The sequence below is a fragment of the Phyllostomus discolor genome, chromosome 14 (assembly GCF_004126475.2).
Source record: "Phyllostomus discolor isolate MPI-MPIP mPhyDis1 chromosome 14, mPhyDis1.pri.v3, whole genome shotgun sequence".
Taxonomy (NCBI): domain Eukaryota; kingdom Metazoa; phylum Chordata; class Mammalia; order Chiroptera; family Phyllostomidae; genus Phyllostomus; species Phyllostomus discolor.
Genome location: NC_040916.2, coordinates 20,566,942 through 20,589,587, shown reverse-complemented (window position 1 = coordinate 20,589,587; position 22,646 = coordinate 20,566,942). Strand labels below are relative to the sequence as shown.

The 22,646-nt window shown below is 41.6% G+C and overlaps 1 protein-coding gene across 4 annotated transcripts in view; it reads right to left on the bottom strand.

The window, feature by feature from the left end:
• Positions 1–22,646, bottom strand: part of COP1 (COP1 E3 ubiquitin ligase) — an 86,189-nt gene continuing 63,543 nt past the window's right edge. For all 4 annotated transcript variants that reach the window (XM_036015802.1, XM_028531025.2, XM_036015801.1 and 1 more), the window contains 8 exons: positions 21,052–21,187; positions 13,734–13,877; positions 10,954–11,062; positions 10,485–10,566; positions 9,539–9,655; positions 4,047–4,164; positions 1,283–1,407; positions 1–209 (listed from right to left, as the gene is read on the bottom strand). In XM_036015802.1, the coding sequence (XP_035871695.1) occupies positions 4–209; positions 1,283–1,407; positions 4,047–4,164; positions 9,539–9,655; positions 10,485–10,566; positions 10,954–11,062; positions 13,734–13,877; positions 21,052–21,187 (1,037 nt within the window). In that variant the 3' untranslated portion in view covers positions 1–3. The remainder of the gene's footprint in view (positions 210–1,282; positions 1,408–4,046; positions 4,165–9,538; positions 9,656–10,484; positions 10,567–10,953; positions 11,063–13,733; positions 13,878–21,051; positions 21,188–22,646) is intronic.

The following is a 22,646-nucleotide window of genomic DNA, read 5'->3' as shown; positions in this document are numbered from 1 at the left end:
GCATCACGTAAGACGCCGCGGTGAGCGAGCACACCGCCGGACACTCACCCCGTCGGGCAGCGCCCTCCAGCACACGGCGCTGACGAATTCGTTCGTGTCGTCTTCTTTCCGGTCTTTGTCCAGGACGCTTTTGACCGTGTCAAACTTAAACGTTAGCAAAGTCTTAGAAAGTCCTTTATAGTACAGGTAAAGAGAGTTGTTCTCACTCCCTGAAAAATAAAACAGTACTTTTTTAGAACGAGACAACTCAGGATTAGGACAGCACATTCATAAGGTAATTTATCCCTCAGTGTTTAACCTCAAAGGCTCATCACCTTTTATGGTTCAGCTGGAAAGACCAGAGCCCAGGATTTCTTGAGAATCATGTCAGACAAGAATTCACAGAGAAAAGCTATTTATACCCTACTAATCTAAAGAAATAATCACTGTTAAATGATATAATAATATTGGTAACTTCAGGGTGAAATTACCATACAAAAATCATTTCTAGGAAAGGTCTAGAGAAAAATAAAAAATTGTTGCTATTACATGAATCTTTAATTATACTTAGAATGATTTCATCTAGAGAGAAAAAACAAAGTTATCGTACCTATAAAGGTACATTTTAATAACCTACAAAACTTATTTCTCATTCCCCAGTCAAGGCACTACTCTGTTAGTGAGTGGCCTAGAAACCCGTGTTTCTGAGCAGTCTGTGAGAAGTAATAATTACGCAGAGGCTTGTTCTGGCTGGGCTTACTCAATGACGGCCGAGTCATTGAAGGGACTGATGACAGTTCCTATGTTCAGGCGTTAGATACATGACAGCATTTGAACAATACTAAATTTGATTTTTCTACTTCTGACTTAAAAATGTCTAAATTCTCAACAACAAAAAGCCCCAGAACAGCAGACCAAGACTACCCAGACAGACTGCTTTGAGAAGAGACCACTCTGTAGGGGAAAACGAGTATCCAGCTCGAGGGGACAAGTAACGTCTCCTCAGTTAGGGTGCTAGCAGACAGTTTTCCTGTCTTTCACAGAGCGTGTATAAAAACTGTGTTACAGTGGAGAACGACTAAATCATACATGCCAGCCCCCCCCCCCCCCCCGAGGGCGTGGGGCCAGGGTTTGTCAGTGTGCAGCCGGGAAGGGAAGGACCAGTGCAGTGCGACCCAAGGGAGCTCAGCGCGCTGCCCTCCAAGGGCGCGGGTCGTGTCCTGGCGTGGTGGGCGAGTCCCCTGGAGGCTATGTCAGCGACAGGTGCCTGGGAAGGAGTCTGGGAAGAGCTGGTTTTCCTCACCGCAGGCTATGTAATCTCCGTTGGAAGCGAGGCCTACGAAGTTCTTCTCGTTGATGTGGCCCTTGAAGGAGCGGAGACAGTACGGCTTCCCCACATTCCACAGCTTCAGCTGGCTGTCCGTTGAGCTGAGGCACACACAGAAGGTCAGAGCATTTAAGGTTTCACGGCATGACACTCGGCACCACTCATCAGAGGCGGTCCAGTGTGGTGGATGAGAGCGCGAAAGATGGCCAAGACTGAGTCCGAATGCTCGGTGTGCCCCTGATTCGTTTCTGACCTTGGGGACGTTATGCGACCTCTCTGGTTTAAGTTTCACTCATCAGTTAAACGTGGAATGTAATGATTCCACCTTATAGAATCAGAAGAGTCTTATGATAAAATATTTTGAAAACTGAATCATTTAAAAACTGCTTTCACTAGTGCCTGGGCATTACTAAACATTAGTCATTGGTAACCATCAAATGAGAAAGGTCTATTGGGAGTTGTTCTAATTTCACGAATGTAATTGTTTCACTTGCTTGGTTCACTTTTCAACTCTTCAGTGGTATTGGTGCACTGATATAAACTATTTTCACAGCTCAGTTCTACCCTCACGGGTGGAATCGGGGTGTCCAACCTGCCCCCACAGGCGGCATGCAGCCCAGGATGGCTGTGAGTGCGGCCCAACACAAAGTCACACCTTTACTTAAAACATCACGAGATTCTGTGATTACATGTCACAATGTATTTAATGTGTGGCCCAAGCAACTCTTCTCCCAGTGTGGCCCAGAGACCCCGAGAGGTTGGGTACCCCTGCAAATGGTTGAATGGTCTACGTGAGTAGTTCGTCTTACTGAAATAATATGCAAAAGTAGTTGTTTACCAAAAAAAGAATTGAATATGAAAATCACTGATAAGTCTATCATATAGAGACAGTCTAGGGACTTAAATAAAGCTACATGCTTTGTTTTTCTCTTTTTGTTACAAAAACTGGGTCATACCATACATATTATTTTGTAAATTGCTTCTCCATTCAGTAATTTGTGTTATATTTTTTCTGTAAAATAAATCATTTCTGTATCTTTACGAATGACTGTAATAAATCATCTTTTCTTACTCTAACATTCATACAATAAAGCACCATAACTGTTTTACACACATTATTTTATTTAAAGATGCACCACAAAATCAGTGCTGTTATTTACTCCACTCAGAGATGAGACACAGACCGAGAATGAGAAGGCCGAGGGCACTGGCGAGGTTCCAGAGCTGCTGATCAGCAGAGCCGGGACTGAACGGGTCGTATCTCAGAGGCCGCACCCCAGACTCTTGAAGTATTTCTCTATTGCTTATCATTTTTCAACATAACATCTGTTCTTAGGTATTTATATTAAAATTTTTTGGGCTTAACAGTATTGCTCTGAATATTTATATATATATATATATATATATATTTTATAATTGGCCAAGAATTCAGAGGTTACAGCAACATGTATGTTTTAATCTTACTTCTTAGTATTTCCAAATATACTTGTGAATGATTTTGTTCTAAGTACCTCTAAACTTCAACATTCTCTCTTGTCCAAGAGAAAAATCACCTTGATTTATAAAAACTAAGAAGAACAAAAAAATTGGTTAAAATACAGACATATCCACATTAATAAGGTCAACTGAGATTTCCAGTATATACAATTAATTATGTGTATACTTTACCTAGTTGAAATAAATGGATTCAACATTTATAAATCTGAAATTAAAGGAAAATATATTTGCCATATTTAAATCTGAATAAAATTTTAATTGTTTACTGCCTGTTATCACTCCTAATGCGAAGGTACTTTTCGACGGATCACCACTGAGTTTGGACTTGTGAACTAGTTAGTCGCCTACACTACCTCCCTTCGTGCAGCTCAGCTCCTGCTTTCTCTGGTTCCCTTTCCCGAAACTCAGTGCGAATCACCAAGTTCGTATCTAGGGCGACCAGCACGAAGGCGGATGTGGTGGGGAATGCCAGGTATGAGGACCTGGCATTAATAATCTCCTAAAAGAGATATGAAATTAAGTGAAAAAAAGATAATGTATCGTTTAGCTGGAGGAGAAGAAGGAGAGAGGAGTTAAGAACAGGGTTTTCTAGCGCACGAAACAGCCTGCGGGAAGCAGGGGCGGCCGCTGCCGGCAGAAAGGCGTCGCCTGCAGTATTCTGGCCACGGAGACTGATTTACCTGGTCGACATCCTGTGACCTTTAAACAAAACAAACGACAACTAAAAGCTGTAATGCTATGACTCCCTAGGCCAGAAGTTTCTATTTGTTGGGTATAAGCACTCACGGTTGGCAAGTTCTCTTCAAAACACACATAAAACTCACCATGAAAGCACAGGGGGGTCAAGAAACATGGAATCGTGAAAGTCAAGCAAATATTACTTAACACCAAAAGCAATACTAGAGCTGACTTAAATGAAACGCTTCTCATTCTATCCCTTCAGCTATGTTGTTTCTCACTTAAGGGAAAAACGGTGTCTGAAATTCAGTCGGAGTTCAAACATTTAAGGGGATGACATTAAAAATTAGTGTAATCAGGATTTTATTCACACATAACACATCAGAGTGATACAGATCAGAATACGCACATACTTTAATTAGACAAGTTATAGAAACTACTACGTAAGAAAAGGTGCATACACCACAGTGTCACCCTCTATAAACGCCCACGGTGACGTCGTGAAAACGGTAAAGGAGGACAGAGCTCCGTGTCAAGTTCAACCTCTGAGGAGAGTAATACTCACGCAGACACAATTTCCTCGCCGCTCACGAACTTGGCGTAAGAGACTGCTTTCCGGTGCCCTTTGAACACCATGATGGGCTGCTTAGTGTTACGAAGGTCATAGTAGTGGACACAGTGATCTAAAACAAAATAAAACAAAACAGAACAGAGAAAAATGTGGTAAATGGAGAAATGGAAAGCCAGGCTAATGTTAACCGGTTTGGGTGTTTTTCTCAAATATTTCACAGTCAATGTCAACCTGTAGTAGCCAGAAAATTAAGGGCCATGACTTCTTTTCAAAGATAATAAAGATATAATGGCCCCCCACCCCCAACCCAGGAAAATACGGCTGCATCACAAAATGTAAACGCACACACATTTCCGATGATCCTGGTCCAGAAACAGAGCAGTGGGGGCTCAAGTAACTGGAAGTTTAAAAATGAGTCTCCACCCTGGCTGGCATAGCTCAGTGGATTGAGCGTGGGCTGCGAACCCAAGTGTCACAGGTTTGATTCCCAGTTAGAGCACATGCCTGGGTTGCAGGCCACGACCACCAGCAACCGCACACTGATGTTTCTCTCCCTCTCTTCCTCCGTTCCCTCTCTAAAAAATAAATAAATAAAATCTTAAAAAAAAAATGAGTCTCCAAATTTTGATGGCTTTATTAAAAGACGATTTAATATTTTGGGCTTCTGGCTAAACATAATGCTATATAATTTGACTTCCCACATTTGCTTTGTAAAATACACTCTCGTGAGAGACACTGTGCATATAATAAAAACTGTAAGTATGAGATTCATGACGTTCACTTAACTTAACGAACATTTTCCTCCTCCACCGAGACCCCACACGCCTGTTCACTGCGCTGGGCAATCACTGCATCCACCTGTGTGCCATATGGCTCGCCTGGCCAGCCTGTGTGGTGGAACCCGTGCCACGGCGGCTCCCCTGTGCGGTTCCTTACACTGCACGTGCTTTCTGAAGTTCGCCCACGTTTTAACATGTGTCGGCAGGTCACTCCTTTTTCTTGCTCACAGACACCCCCTGGATGGATCTACCACACTTCGTCTGGGCACCTACCAGTGAGGTATCGGTTTCCTTTTTTACTGTCATTGCTAATGCCGCTATGAACAGTCGCATCGAAGTCTTTGTGTGGACACACACTCAGGTCTTGGGTAGGGACCTATGAAAGTGTAATTACTGGGAAATGCGATAATTTTGTGTTTAACTTTTAAAGAAAACCGACAAACTGTTGACTGAACCATTTCACATTCCTACCGGCAACACAAGAGGGGTTTGGATTCATTTCTTGACTCTCCGTTTCTCCCACTGGGCGGACTGCACTCTGAGTGGCGCGGCTAGAGTACACCTGTCATGTTCTTAACTACCTGGAGAGTTCTTCCCGTATTCTGAATAGTAATACTTAGCCGTACATGTGTTGTAAGTATTTCCCCCCAGATAATGACTTTAAAATATTATTTCTTTCAGGTATTATTTGATGAACAAAGGTCTTAAATTTTATAACAGCCAAACTTATCTACCCTTCACTTACAGCCTCTAGTTTCTGTGACTGAAGGCACCCCTGCTACGAGAGCACGAAGAGGCACGCTCTCACCCTGTGCTGCTCACGTGGGCGTGGGGTGGGGTGTTCCATGAGCAGAACTGCAGCGTCACTTTCGCACCCCAGCTGACTCCGAGGCGACACAGTCGCTGTCAGCCGCCTACTTCTCCGCCAAAACAAGGCTGTTCCATGTACTTTTCCATATCCTTGTTTCACGTGTACCTCTTACAAAGAGCGCAGTATTGCGTTTTGAACATTTTAACTAGTCTGTTAATCCTTGCCTTTTATTTGGACCCATTAACCCATTTCCATTTATGAGTCATTAGATATATTTGAATTTCTATCAAATGAGCTTTTATTTTTTTAATTATCCTGAGTTTTCTATGCTTCCCCGTTCCTTTCCTTTCTTGCTTGCTTTTGGATTGGTCAAATATTTTACTCTCCCCGCCCCTTAACCAAATTACAAGTTTGGATTTTGTTCTTTGGTTCTATTATTTTAATGGTGTCACTTGAAATTTTATCATGTACTTCATACTTCCCAAGTGTTTGTACTGATTATTCAATTTAGTTTCAAAAATGAATAATGATTATTTCTGTAGTAAAAGATATCTGATGTAAAAATATCTCTGAATTTAATACAAACATAAAATTTCTTGTGAAGCCCATTTTTTAAAGGTCTAGCTAGTGGGCTAATTACGGGCTGAAAGGCAAGGCACATAAATAAGTGAAAGATTTACTGGGTGCTTCAAAGTTGTTTTTAGATTTTAGCATTATAAAAAGTATATTTTATTTATGACAAAGTAGTAGACTAATTTGTTTCTTGAATACTGGCTTTATGCATGCCATTTCCTTTACTCAAGTTACTTGGAAACTTGAAAATAAAATGTCTTTGATAGTCATTTCCTCCTATTATCTATGTAAGTATAGATAACTGAAATGCATATTCGTGGGTGTTAGTTACAACATGAATCAAGATTTATTAAAGATATATGCAGACATTCAATTTATTTAAATGTGAAAGAAAGGACTTCCCACTGGCAACCGCTGTATAAAAGCCAAGGCCGATTTATAAACCCAGCAAACCGCAAGTGTCTCCCATTACTCAGACAAGACAGGAAAACAGAGTAGAAGTCACCCTGAGCAGCTGCATGTCTACCTTGCCCCAGCTTCTCCACAGTAACTCTGTAACATGAATGAAATTAGATTTCATAGCTCCTTAAACTAAACACCAGGTTCTCAAGTTGGAAGGAATTCATTGTATTTTGGTGACAGGGATGTCGGGGGAGCAGGGAGGAGCGTAGACGGTAGTCCAGAAATAGGCTTCAAAGGTCTGAAAATAGCCTAAGTTTGTGTGTTTTATGTAGTGTAAATGTTCATCTTTCAAATCCACCCTGATTTACAATATATGTCTAGTTCTAAATAAAGAAAAATACTTGTTGGCTTCCTCCTCAAGAAATACTGTCTACCTGCGGAAACATACCTGTACAACTATTAACAGCAGTACCTTTGAGGAGATAGTTTAATAGTGTTTGATCACGGGACCCGAAGCTTTATCTGTAGCATAACGAAAGCTGAGAATGAGGACACAGTCTTAGACTATTTGTGTAAGTAAACACAATTTCAATGTGGACAAATTTTTTTAAAGCTGCATACGTAAGATAGCCTCAGACAGCTTTACTGAGAATCAACAACCCTTCACAGAAGATGAAGCTCTATAAGAATTCCGCCGAGTGAAAACGGCGCAGGGAAACACCACGAGAGGTGCGGAGGGAACACTGAAGCTGATCGTGGGGCGCCCGGGGCAGAACGCAAAACACCTTTTCCTTCTCCAGGCAAGGAGAAGCCGCTGGAAGAGTTCGAGTGGGGGAAGTAATACAGTGCTAGTATTTAAAAATAGATTAATAATCACCAACAAAAACCCCGAAAAGGTTATTTCTTTCTTTTGAAGCCTAAGAGTTATCATCAAATGCCAAATCACAAAAACTGGAACGTACTGAAAATGGGGAAACAAGCGGTGTGTAAGTGTGTGACCTGATTCAGTTTGCTGAGAGCAACAATTCACAGTAACCAAAACTAAAAACGTTTATCAATAGCAGTGTTAAATAGAGTATTTCAGAATTCCTGTTTGTTCTAGTAATGTTACTCCTTCCCGGTGAATATGTATTAGCATAAATGCCACTCCTCAATAAGAGTAATAGTGATTTTATCTTTGATTTCCATCACTAATTCCTGGGCTGGAGAACTATTATTATTTTAAAGGGAACACTTTAAAATACCCATATTTATACTAATTAGAATTTTAAAAATTGCAAGATGGTTCAGGTCAGCATGCAAGCAACTCTGATATTTTATCAAAACCACAGATGGCTAGGAGTTCCATTTACTTTAGTCTTATAATGCTCTTCCAAACTGGCTTTAAAGAAGATAAATTGGAGAAAAGATAATTTTCTTGTACCTTTTCCTACACAAGAAGAATAGGTCCTTCTTAAACAAATAACAGACAATTAATAAACACCTTCACCCTCATGTTAAACATGCGATCCTCTCTTTTGGTAAAGGCATGTTTCGGATAACCTCAGGACTTAGGAATAGATTTTAAATGATTTAAAATAAAATTTAAAGCTTTTTTTCAATATTAATCACAAGAAGGTAGTCTTAAATTCCTGATCTATTATTTTCAAGGGTACTATAACTTAGGATTTGATATTTTAATAGAAATGCTTGTGAGTTTTTAGTTTACTTTGGGAAACTTTTCAAGGTGTAAACTCCAGTAAAAAATAAAACAAAAGGAAAATAATCAACAACAAAAAAGATCAACTCGGCACTATTTTATGACAAAAGGAGAAAAGAGCAAGATAACGAAGTGAAAGCACAGAGAGAACGAGATTCATCGATCGACACAGACATGCAGGATGTAAATGGAGTCGCGGGCGGGCGGGCAGCTGAGAATCGCACAACCACAGCTACCCACGCAGGGCCCGCAGCATCTGCGCAGCAGGAAGTCAAAAGGTAATTCGTGTGCAGTGTGTACACCGATTATCTATTTCTCATCATTCCGGAAGCCATGTTTCACAATGTACAGCCCATTCCCAGTGTCAAATTCATTGTTACAAATGGTATTTAATAAGCAACCTCATGATTATGACTTTGTACTGCTCTCGGCGGTAAAATAAACAGTACGATTAGAATGACGTTTCATAGTTTAAAAGAAACATTTAGGTAATAGTCTGTATTTTTAAAAATGTTTCAATTCTAAGTGAAGACGGATCAACAACAGTCTTTGCGTTCTGCTAGTAAAGCTTTTTCTTACAACTAAAGGTGTGTTTTAGTGCCAGGTGCTGTGAAAAGCAGTGAGTAAAAGGCAGGGACTACTGGCTTCGTAAGGCCTGCTCTGACTTTAACCCCCATTTCAACGCCCCAAAATAAGTCACTATAGTTTGAAAGAATTATCATCCTAGTTAAAAAAAATTCTTTAGCAAAAATTTCTCTGCTAATATATTTTTAAAGATTTTATTTATTTACTTTTAGAAAAAGGGGGAGGAAGGGAGGGAGAAAGAAGAGAAGAGAAACATCAGTGTACGAGAGACACACCGATCAGCTGCCTCCTGCCCACCGCAAATTGGAGATCTGGCCCGCAACCCAGGCATGTGCCCTGACTGGGAATCGAACCAGTGACCTTTCGGTTTGCAGGCCGGCACTGAATCCACTGAGCCACACCAGCCGGGGTTCTTTGCTATTATTGTGATAGTAAACTTTTCATGAGCACTCACTGTGTTGGCAAGCACTCCATGACAGAAGACTTTATGTGCTTTGTTCACTGTCCCTAGGTGGGTAATTTGGGCATCATAGGCACTCAACAAGTAACTGAGGTATTTTTTTTTAAAATCCCCTTTTATCTTACATGTGACACTCAACCAACAGCAAAAGCAGACACATCTGCCTGCAGTTTTTACCTGCACAGCCGAAAGCCAAGTGGTACCTGGAGGAGGGGCTGAATTTAACACAGCACACGTTGGCCTTCGCCTCGATGCTCGCCACCGAGTTGTCCAGGTTGGTGGACCACAGCTTCACTAAGAAGAAAGGACAGTGAGACACACAAAAGGAATAAACAATACACGAGCAAATGCTTCTGTTCCCTAGCAAGTGTGCCTACTGCTACAGCTGTGTTTTTGTGCTGAAGCACTCTGGTTTACTGGGACCGAAAACGTTTAAACAGAACAACTTGGTAATAGAACAATGAACTGAAACCAAGAGAGCCTAGTTTTCAGGTCAGAAAGCAACACAGATGTTCAATGTACAGTAAGAGGTAACCTCATTCCACAACTAAAGCCCGTAACTAAGTCCATCACAGTGACCTCCGCAGAGACTTGCAATGACTAGGGAGCGGAAGGCTGGCGGTCAGAGCCGGTCAGACCTGACAGCACGAGCAGAAAGGTGGGCGGCTGACCTGGAAGGCACTAGAGCGACCACCATGTCATTTTTAACGAAAATGCCTTACCAGACACCAGAATCACATGGGAAATGTATTTTCGGGATACAGGTCACGATCCTGGTTGCATAACGGAATTAACAAACACCATAATTCAATATAATTCAGAATGCAAAGATGTCTGAATGTTTCAGGAAAAAAAGTTTATTCAATGGTGTATATATAAAGAAACTGGTTACGAAAATGTCACCATCTGGCATGAATCGGGCAAAGGTTATAATGAAGATGCAATATATTCATTTTTCTTTCGTTCCAAAAGAGATGTAGATTTTGGGGTTCAGGTTATTTTTTGAACAATCAGTAAGCACAAAGTCCTTACTGTAAGTGTAAGTCCCAATAAATACCTGCATCTCTGACAGTAAAGAGAATGAAGGAGATGTGGGGGGAAGAAAAGGTGACTCAAATAGTACCTTTTGCATCATCAGAACCGGAGGCCAAGAGTTTAGGGTCCATCAAATTAAAGTCAACGCTCCAACACCTCTTCTCATGCTCCTGGGTGCAGAAGGAAGACAAAGGAGTCTCAGAGAGAACACAGATCTTAAAATAAATAAAGCAAGAAAGCATAACAAAACAATACAAAAACCACTTGACATCAGTTTACTGCGATGGTGGGGGGGAAAGAGAATAGGCTACCAAAACAAAAGAAACATGAAGTAGTTCCAAACATTATATGTATCATATATATTTACTAAAATTGGATACATTCTGCAAATGCAAAAGTTTGGGAAGATGCTTCAGAAAGTATTATTTAATTTTACATAGGTATAAAAAATGCTAAATAGTGACTTTAAATTATTAATTATAAAGCATATGAAGCTTTACAATTAAGAAGAAAGCAAAAATGTATCTCTTAAAACAAATAATAGTATCCTTATTTACCTGATAGACCTTTGACCTCTGTCCTGTGAATCCATCCCATAGGATGACGGTGCCTTCATAGTCACTGCTTGCTAACAGGTTCTTATGGTAACTACTCCAACTGATACAGCTAAACGAAACACATATATTTAAGTCTCACTTTATGTAAAAACACATAATAATGGACAAAGGATTTTGATGTGTCTAGAAAGATTAGAACCCTTTTGAAATGTTCTAGAAAGAAACATATCAATTAATCCCCAGATTCTTCTACTGAAACCACCAAGTAATAACCGGTGGTACCACTTTTCACTCTGTCGCTGCCTGGGAGATGGATACGAGCCTCAGGCTGCCATTGGCTGCCTTTGATGCCTGGAAACAAGTATGCCGAGGGGTGAAGACAACAGAGGCCGAGGGGCACAAAGCATGCTGGGGCAGGATGAGAGAGACTGAATCCGGTTGTTTAGGCCCGTGAATCCAGGTGTGCCCAACCACAAAAGCCAATAAACTAGTTTAAATTGAGTTTCACTTCACATCCAAAAAAACCTTAACCAACAGAATCTTATGACTGAAATTCCGATTAAAAGCATTTAACAGCAAGAATTAGACTTTTAACATTTATGCTTTCTGCTATTCTCAAGCGCACCAAAATTAAGAATGCAACAACTGAAAATGTGTGTTTTTGTTGAGACACAGATGTGAATCGTGCAATTACTAAAGCATATAGCACATTAAGGAAGCCACTTTGAAAGCAATTAACCTAGATGACTTCCAAGCATATGAACATAATAAAATCTTTTGCTCCCTACTAGCTGCATTCATGCTGAATTTCAGAGATTGGATGAATTAATTTGCATGTTTAAATGTATTTACTTGAATTTCTGGGTGAAATTATATGGAACAGTTAAAAGCTAAATTGGATTTAGACAGACCCGAGCTCAAATTCCAGCTCTGCACCGACAAGCTGGGCTCTGGGAACTCACTTTCCTTTCACCGCTGCCCCAGGCCGGTTTTGGGCGAGCTCACGTGCAGGCTCTCTCAGTCCCAGGCCCACAGTGCCCTGCCTTGAAAAGCATCTTCCATTCACCCCAAGGTGCCTGAAGTCCTGCCACATTTTCCCATGTGGCCAGACAGAAGGGGTAAACCTTCCAATCCACAATTTCAATACAGTAACATTCACTATGAATTCTTGATATGGGCCATGTAGTATGTGGCTTTACTTAAAGCACAATCTTATGAATGGGCATTGCTCTTATGGGCTCCGTTCTACAAACAAGGAGCAGGAAATGGTTAAAAGCCTATACTCTCGAACCAAACCACCTCGGTCTGAAGCCGGGCTCCTCGGGAGACGAGCTGGCTAAGCTGAAGCAAGTTCATTAACTTCTCTGTGCTTTAGCTTCCTTATGTACAAAATAGAGCAATAAAGGTAATTAACTCATAGGTCTGCCTAGGACAATGCACACCACATAAGAAGTATTCAGTAAAGTTGTGTCTCCTGCATGTCACATTCTTTCCACTTAGGACAGAAACTATAATGGGTTTTTAATGGTAAGCGCCCCTGATAAATGAGCAGCTCACAAATTATGAAATCTACCATTTCCATGAATGAATCAGAACACACAAAGGAAAGCTATAACAAATCATATAAAGACCGTAATACCTGACACATTAACACTTAAACACACACACACACACACACACACACTCTCTCTGTGTGTCATTCACTCAGATGAGAAAGGTACAAGGACGACTGGGAAATGTTCAGAGTTCGGAACAATTCACTGTTAGATGATTTTCTTACATCGCTCCTTTTAAGCCAGTGTCCATGAAGCCGACTTAGGAAGCTTATTTTAAAAATGCAGATTGTAGGATTCCTCTAAGATTCTGGGGTTGCAAATCACAAACAGCACCCAGTCCCTGGACTTTAAACGGCATCCCAAGTGTGAGTACTGTTCAAAATGTAGTATTTCCCTGTACTCACTATGAAATCTAACCCTTGAACTCTAACCCTTAGGACATGAAATTTAAATATTATGCTCTCAATGAAAAGAAGCAGAATATTCTTGTAAAAAGATTTCCTAAACTGTAAACAATTATAATATTTAGAGATGTGCATGTCAGGGAAAAATTACTGACTTCAGACCCTGTTCCCAGGCCACAGCAATCCTTTTTCCATGCCTCATGAAAGGCCACCTGCAACACAGATCTTTCATTTGATTTCGGGAAAGAAAAATAGCTTTCATTTGACAAACTGAAAAATGATAACCACAGGGGGAAAGCATCCAATATCTATAAAAAAAGACATTCTGATGAGTCCTCTGTAGGCAATAATACTGTTCACCATAAAGAAGGATTCACACAGAAAAGTAAAATAAACTCATACTACCGTATTTTGCCGTGTATAACATGCACTTTTTTGCCCAAATATTTGAGGGCAAATAAGGATGCACATTATACATGGGTAGTACTAATTCTATATCCATATGTTTTTAATTCTTTTATTTAGGCTTATGTGTTAAGTGTAACTCTAGAAAGCAATAATGACATCTATATGCAAAATAATACCTTGAAATATGATAATACAAAATACAAGTGTCTAAATATAAGTAAATGAATAATGAAATCAACAAATTAAAATGAAAGGTTTTTTTCCCTGAAAGTCTGGACCCAAAGCGTGGGTGCACATCATACATGGAAGCGCATCATACATGGGAGCACATCACACACAGCGAAATACATTAATTACCGGCACCAACTGTTGCACGCACACTGCGTCATGCGAAGAAAACAATGTTAAATACCTGATTTTAGAGTTGCAGGTCATTTCATTTTCAGGGTAGTGAATGTCCACCGCATCCTGAATAACTGTGCCATATTCATACACTTTGATCTTCTTTGTAACCCCAGCGATTGCGAAATAGTCACAATCCCGGTCGAACTCAATACTAAGGAGAGAAGCGTACACTTGGTCAGTAGGGCTACTTACCTGGCCTTGGGACGTTTACAATGGCAACTTCTCAGAATTTGTTTTTTTCTCCTTCTGAAGGGATTCTGTTTGCAGGGATAAGAGACTGACTAGAAAGGCCCTCAAACTGTGCTGGGCGGGGCCCCGTGCCCAGGTTAGGTCACCCCCCGGGCGTGGCAAACTAGGAGTGGTGGCAAGGGGCAGCAGCTGCACATTCCGTGGACAGATGGTTCCTCTGTCCCCGGAAACTTGTTTTCCATTTCAGGTTCAGTAACCATAAAGGAAAGATTTAATGATTTGCAATATTAAAAACAAGTGAAAAGAGAGTTACCAATGAATCTTTTTCATAAATTCCCGCTATGTTCCCCTTCCTACTGTTTTGTGGGGATAACAGCATTTCACCGTATTTAATATCACTTTTATAAATAAATTGGTATCCAAAAGAAATTACTGGAGCAGCTGGTGGCGGGGGGGGAGGTGAAAGGGATAAAATGCACATGAAATGGAATCATTAAATTATTGTTACATTTCCCCAATCCACTCCTAACCTCCCAAATGTGGTCTCAGACTTACTGACCCCCGACTCAGGGTCCTTATACCATAAACAAGGGAAAAACACAAAATCTTGCTTTTAGTAGTTACTTAGGAATGCACCCCTCTGACTTTTTATACGAGTTCTTAAATAAGCTACTTCAAAGCAAAGTACACCTTATTCACTTTCACAGAACTTAATTCGTATCCTCAACAAAGTTGTTACATAACCAGCAAGAAACCTAAGCGACCTAGAGGAATTAAAAATAAAACAAATCATCACATACATTATGTGTCAGTGAGTTCAGCTTAGCCACAAGGCTAGAGAATACGTGAGAATTCCCACTGATCTGGAACTAATCATGTAGTAACAGCTACAATTCACCGACTACTAACTGTAACCACTGCATGTGGTAACTCATTTAATTCTCAGAATAATCCCGTGAGACACGTATTATTTTTATCCACCTTTCACACAAGAGAAAACTGAGGACTGGAGGTGAAGTACTTTGCCCAAAGCTGGCCAGCGTGGTGTCAGGGGCTGGGACGGCACGCTAGCTGCACGCTGTGCACACACCACGCGTTCACGACGGCACGCGAACACCCGCAGGGCACACTCCAGGGGCCGCCGTGCCAGTCTCACAGAGCAGGCAAGGTCAGTGAGCGACGCAGTAGGCGGCTCCGTGGGGATAGGTACACATTGCAAACAGTTCCCATAAAAACACGGTGCGATGAAAACTTTTCGTTAGTTTTAAATCCTCCTTATTTATAAAAATGTTAAAGGAATTTCATTAAGTGTCACTGATTATAGACCAATTCAGCACGCGTTCCCTCCGACACCATGCGGCCGCGCAGCAGCGCAGCGGATTTATCGGTGCAGCCACCTCCACTGAACGGCCATCTCGGCGGCTGTCCTGTGGATCCCAATGCAGCGGAACTAAACCGATGCCAGCTCCTCCTCTGTCCCCACGCCTCCTGTCCCCACAGCCTCCTGCCACCGGAGGAAAAAATGCTCCTGGGTCTGGGAAAGGACACAGTCACTGGGACTGCAATCCTATTCGTAACGCAGGACCTTCGTGGGAGCACCAGTAGTATTATCCCTGCGTACCTTTCCTGCAAACACACACGCTAACCCGTCAACAGCACCCCAAGGCTGCACTAGTGAAAGGTGACACGCCGTTACCAAACTACAGCTCTTAACGCACAAAAGCTTAAACACTCACTCACCAAAACGACAGTCCAAACACACTGCAAGGAGAAAACTGACATAAATAAAAATGCTCCGTGGCAAAAGGATTGATTTAATGATGTAAGTCTATTATTTTTCTGTCACTACCCCATTCCACAACTCTCTTTTTTCAACAAGGGTTATTATTTAGCTGTATTACCTCATTCTTTACTTTCATCCTAAAAAATTCACTTTTTGTTTTGACTTCGCCACCACTACTTTCTTATATTCTGGTTTGTTTTGTTCTTAATATACCGGGCTATGAAGGACCTGTGTGGTATTACTCTGTAATATCCCAAGACACTGAGGCTCTTTATAGATTGGAACGATAAGATTTTAATAGAAATACTGACCAAGAAGCATAAAGAATAATATTACTTCTAGTAAATTTTGATGAAAGGGAAAAAGGACAAACAGTTGCCTTTAAAAACTACACAAGCACTCCCGCGTAACTGAGACGTGGGGTCTAAGCGCTTCCAAAAGATGAGCCCTTGGTCCCCAATCCTGCACAGATTCACTGGGGTCTGTTCCCGAGCGTAAACATCATTAGGCTCTGGAACATATGGAATAACTCAAGTGAAAATAAGTTTTTAGAGAGCTTTTCAGATCTTATCCAAAATAGACGATCTCTTATTTCCCAAAACAATATTTCAGCTGCTTTAATTATAAAATGTAAACAAAAATGATAAACAGTAACCAGCTTGGCTGAAACAGAAACAAAATGAAAGCTAAACAAATTAACTAAAAACATACCTGCTTCTGCAGTTAAGTTCAAGACAACTGTAAGAAATCTTGCTTGTTGGGTGGTGGGGGGCAAAAGGAAGAAAATGGGGGACATCCGTAGTAGTGTTGACAAGGAAATAAATATTGCTTGTTATACAAAATGCATTTCCCCCCTGTGCCCCACTGCCTTTAAACCTGCTCTTCCTCCACTGTCCTCCCTCTGTAAATGACACCCATATGTTTCTTCTCAGCTGCTCAGACCAAACCCTTGGAAGAGATATTCCTCTCCCCCAAGGGCAAGATCCACCATCATCAAGTTTTGTCTACCCCAACCCTGCACATTTCTGAAATACTCCCTCGACCAGGCCCCACGGGTCTCACCCTAGCCCACGGGCCATCGTCACGCACTGCCAGGACAAGTTCCACACCACCCACACTCGGATCGCCCCACTTCCGCTCTGGCTTCTCTCACATCCATTCTCCATAACAGCAGACACAGTAAGTCCTCAATTAACATCAATGGGTTCTTGGAAACTGCAACTTGAAACAGAGCAACATATAATGAAACCAATTTCATCACAGGCCAATTGATACAACAAGACTTAAGTCTCTACAGCATATTTCTGGCCACAAAACCATCACCGAACTTCTAAATAAGGACCCCAAAAACTTCTCATACTGAACATTGAAATAAATGTAGACTATACATACATTTAAGAGAGATTAATAAAAACAAGTAAGATACAAGTAATGATTTCCCAACCCACTTCTTCCAACGCAGGGTCCAGGATGGGCAGAGCCTCCCCTGGCAGCCCAGGGCATGTGGCAGGAGCCCCCCCGCCCCCGAAACAGGACACCCTTCCTGGTCTACCTCTGCACGTTGCTGACTGCAGGGATCTTCCTCATGTTAGCCTTCAACTGCGGCTTTCGGCCATTAGTCTCCTTTCCTCTCTCTTGGATAACCAGCAGGCCCGTTCTAAATTCCTCTTCTACTTTGATTACTTGCAGAGCGTCATTAGGTTGAGAAACTCATTCTAATTCTCAGCCTCTGCTGTAGGCATCTATTTTGTGTTCTGATCAGCGACAAACCCTCACGAGTCTACTGAACTCTAAAATGCTAACGCAACTGATTCTCTCTTTGTGGGAGTAGGTGAAAATGATTTAAGCTTGTGGTTTCACACCATACTACTGACAGGCTTCAGCCTAAGCAAGGGCAAAGGGAAATACACAGGAAAAACAAAAGAAACTGAGATGAGAAAAGGGAAGTTTCAGGGTGGAGGCTATAGGAGAGTGAAAAGATGGAGCATCTTCCAAAGCTTAAGCTTGACTGTGTTTGACCTTTAGCCTGTCGCTTCAATTGTCACGAGAATAGGAGTCTCAACACTTTCTGCCAGTCTTGGACTTCTCAATGAACATTAAGTTGTAAGCAATCTATTTCTGTTACGTGTCACTGGTGATTTACAACTGTACATGGATACTTTCTTGAAAGAAATACCCATCAGCCAGCAACTGTGTAACAGCAGATCCAGGACCCTCCTGCTCCAGACTCCCCTGAAGCAGCAAGAGTTTTCCGTTCATTCAACAACTGTTTACCACTGAGCACCTACTGTGTGCCGGACATGGGAAGCAGCAGGGAAGGAGGCAGATAAGACCCCCTCCCGGGTGAGGCTTCAAGTCTGGAGCCGTGTTTTAAATGACCGCTTTAAAGGACTGGCGCTGGGCGCAATTCTGAGAGGAAAGTCTGTACTCCTGACCCTCGCACTGCCCACTAACCCTGGACAGCCCCGTAACAGAAAGACCTGACAGAAAGAAATGGACGCTAGCGATCCTAAGAAGCATACTTATTCCTTGGGAAACAAGTCAATAATTACCTGGGGAGCTGTTTTTAAGTACGAATAAAAACCCATACTCACAGGATTCTGTAATAAAAAATGTATTAGAAGTTCCCCTAAATCTAGATCAACAGTGCCTGTCATTTTAAACTTAAAGTTAATGAAGAAAATGCTCCTTTATAACTGCCTACTACAAGAAAAAGTCTAATTTAAATATTTTCAAACTATGGCAAGAAATGGCATCTGAATACTATAGTATCTACATTAGATTAAACCCCTTCCCCCAAATGTTCATTATTAAAGCCAAGCCAGACAAGATGGTAGTAACAGGGGTACAACGTATCAGAAACTCAGAAGAATTAGTTCTTTTTCTTCTTCTGGGTGTCCCACAAGTAAGCGTTTTCCGAAACTTCTCTGGAGGCTTTAACAGATCCGGAAGGGACTCACGGAACTAATTGGAGAGCCGGAGCACCGGAGTCTGAGCCTTAGTTCTGCCCTTTACTAGCACTGTGTCACCCTCAGACGAGTCAGAAAACCTCTCCTTCCCCCGACTGCTCATGTGTAGAATGACATGAACACCGATGCTGTACTCCACAGGGTTTGCACAAAGGTTAGATGAGTCAGTGAGACACTTGCATGCCACGTAAAACACAGTGGCGTCTCAAAAACCGTAGTCAAACATCGCATCGACAGTGCAGTGCCTGATCTGGCAGCAGTGCATGCCACAATACGTAAGCATTTTCTTCTTGTGATTTTCCTAATGTCTGATGTGATTCTACTGCAAAAATTTGGGAGAACATAAGCAAAACTGTTAAAATGTCTACACTATATATAGAGTGTATATTAATATTGAACATAATCTTGGTAAGTGAAATTCGATCCAAGAATTGAAGAAACAGCCATTGCTACTAAGTGTTCAAAGCTTAAGCTGTGCTCTAAAACCATCCCTCTCTGGTGGCCACCCAACACCTAATGTGAGACAACGTGCAGAACCGGCACTGCTGCTGTGGGAGACGAGCGCTCCGTGAGGTCGGCCACTGTAAGGTCGCCATAAGCACTGACCCCACACCTGCCTGTCATCTGATCAGCTGAGACGCCAGCCCAGCAAACAAGTGCTGCCGCCTAGTGGACATGCAGCGTTAAGTAACCCAAAATTACCCATAAGAAAAAGAAGAAAAACTTTAATTTTTAAAAGCAGTTTCTGGTTCAGCTTTTTCTCTCAGTGAGATTCTCAAGGCAATTGATGACCAAGGGTAGCTATATTTCTTGCAATTTTACAGTAAGAATAATTCCTTTTACAATATTATGAATACACCAAATTCAACAGTTGTCATCTCTGACGTGTCTCATCCCTCATCCCCTGCAAAATTCTTCGTTAAATGTCCTATTTTGAAAAGAATTAAACGTCTTTAAAATAAACTTATTACCAATGATGTGTCTGTGAGAAATCAGGAAAAGCAAAAAAACCACTGGTCTGTGGAAGTTTCTAAGTCCCCTCGACTGTCTGAATGCCATTTCCCTTTGGTGCCACCTACTAGTCTTCACCTGCCCTAAGCAGCTCTGAATACTGAAGTCTTTCTTTGAGAAACATCGTTAAAAACGCTGCCTGATCACACTTAAACGAGATGCCCGGGGCTGTCAGAGTCAGACCCACAGAAAGCAGAAGGGGGGTTGCCAGGCCAGTGGGCGGGGCAACGAGGAGCTGCCACTCAGACAGTCCTGACTTCCGCTTTCACGGGTCAGGTACTGGGGACTGATCACGTGGGGGGCTTGCTGTGAGGGTACTGACGGCAGCGACAGCAGCACGACATTAAGGTATGTTTTAATACCACTCAATGGTAACTTGTTGAGATAGTAAATTTTACACTATGTGCATTTCACCACAATAAAAAAATTTTGGAGTAAAAAACAGATACCACATCAATACCTGTAGCTAATGCAGTACTTGTATAAAATGTATAACATACATTATATACAAGAAAGAAAATGTATAACGTAACTTATCGACAAGAGAGATGAAAGAATTCAACTCGGTTTGATTCCTAAGAAACTAAAAATATAAAGGCAAATTAAACCTAAAGAAAGCAAGGAAAGAAAAAAAAAGGAAATAAGAATAGAAATCAATGGAACAGAGAACAGAGAAATACAGAATACCAACAAACGGAGAGCTGATTCTTCAAGAAGACAATAAAACTGATAAACTTCTAAGGGGGTGGGGGAAACACACTTCTAATACCAGGGATGAAAAAGGGAACGTTATAGAATTTAAAGATAGTAAAAGGATAATAGAGGAATATTATAAACACTTACATGCAAAAAAATTCAATACCCTAAGTGAAATGAACAAATTCCTTGAAAGACAGATGAAAACTAATGCTCAATCAAGAAGAAATGAATACCTGGTTAGCCCTCCATATATTAAAAACTGAATTTGTATTTAAAAATCCTCCCTCAGAGAAAGCTCACGGCTGAGGTTCCTTTGTTAGAGAATTTGACAAGATATAAGGAAAAAACCATACCAATTATTTACCGATGTGTCCAGAAAACTGAAGAAGAATAAGCACTTATTAGGAGCGCAAACCTGGTCACCAAAGCAAAGACATCGCAAGACCACGGCCGTGACCCTACCAGGTGGCTGCTATTCATCATCCTATTGCAGAGGCGAAGAGGCTGAGGGCTGGAGAGGCTCAAAACTGGCCTCAGAACTAAAAACTGGTGGGCAACCTGGCTTCAGACCACGGCCAAGACCACGGGCGCTTAGCCATAACTGCTGCTTGAATCCCACCGGGCCCCAGATACACCTGCGAAAGGAAACGGTCAGGAGGCTGCCCGGTACTCACCTGGAGACGATGCTGGAACCGTTATACAGATCACTGGCGTACGACAGGGTGGCCAAAGGGCGCACCGAGTTATACCGGGTGAACTTGGACAAGCATTCCTGGAAGTCGTCCAGCTGGCTTGCCGTCCGACTGTCATCTGCGTGAAGAAAACAAAGTGGAATCAGTGACGGCAACCTCGAAGAGCAATGTCCGCAGATTAAGAGCAATCTTCTAAATAAAAACAACTCTCACACAGTGTTTTTAAAAGACTTACATGCTCAAATTAACTAGCTAATCTTTCAACTTTAATAAAAATTTCTCAGTGATTCTTGGAGAGACACTGGCTCAACAGCAACGTCAATGTACCGATTCTCTTTTTAAAAATAGTTTCTTGTAAAAACAAAAAAAGGACCACTCATCAAGAAAGGCTCACTCATTTACAGTGACACACGAGTCCAACACTGGGGACGGTGAGGGGGAGGCAGGGCAGATGCCGGCCAGGGTGTGCACTCGCCGAGGGAACCTGTTTATTGCAGGGACGCGGCCCCGCTCCCGGGGTCATTTGCTCTCGGAACACAACTAATGATAACGGGACTCAGACAAAAGTAACTGGTTACGTCTGAAAAGGAGAGGTGTTTATTCACATAATGCTGTCGAGTGTTTCAACCCCACTTACAGGGAGAGAGGAGAAACCGCCGTGTCTACATTATTCACTCCCAGACACAACGCAGCTCCCAGTTCCGAGTCTACTGGGTCACACTCACAGGCCTGGGTGAAGCCGGAGAACAGTGGTTCCGCCCGACAGAAGACAGCGCACGCACATGGACTAAAGTCCACTTCAGCAAACTATTCACAACTCAGTGTGCGGAATTTAAATCACTAAATCAACTGATGAAGGACCTGAGAATAAAGCTAATGTAGTCTCCAATCCAAAAAAGGCCTATAGTGAGAGCATGAATTAAAATAAAAAAAAAATCACTGTTTTACAAACTGCTCCAAGTTTGGACTTTATTTTTCCTTCCCAAAACGTGAAAAGCAAAAACACACAATTACTCGAGCTGGCTTCCTAGTAGACTCAAACCTGAAGGAAGCCTGTTACAATACTGTGTTTTCACACTTTCTTCCTTACTCTAAGCTCACACACATTCACATACCCACACACACCTTGTGCAACGTAACCTTTATGATTTCCCTTCCTGAATGGCCTCTGAAAATAACAGTAGGCACAATGAAATCAATATATATATATATATATATATATATATATATAAGAACAATTAAGTGAAGAGTTACTATACTATATAATACACAGAAAAGTATTTCTTTTATCTGGAGATGTTAGATTATTTTGAAGATAACTGTTGACATAAAGAATTTTATTATACAGGGTAGGCAAAAGTAGGTTTACAGCTGTTCGTGTGGAAAATAATACAATAATTAATAAACGACACAATATAAACTCGCATACTCACACCTGCAAACCTGCTTCTGCCCCGCCCTGGAATGGAACACAACTACATGAGGAAGCTGAGCTGCAGTCCCTGATGTTTTTATCCTTTAAAGATTTAAGCACTAACTTCACAAATTCATTAACCACCTCCATTTAAAAAACCGAG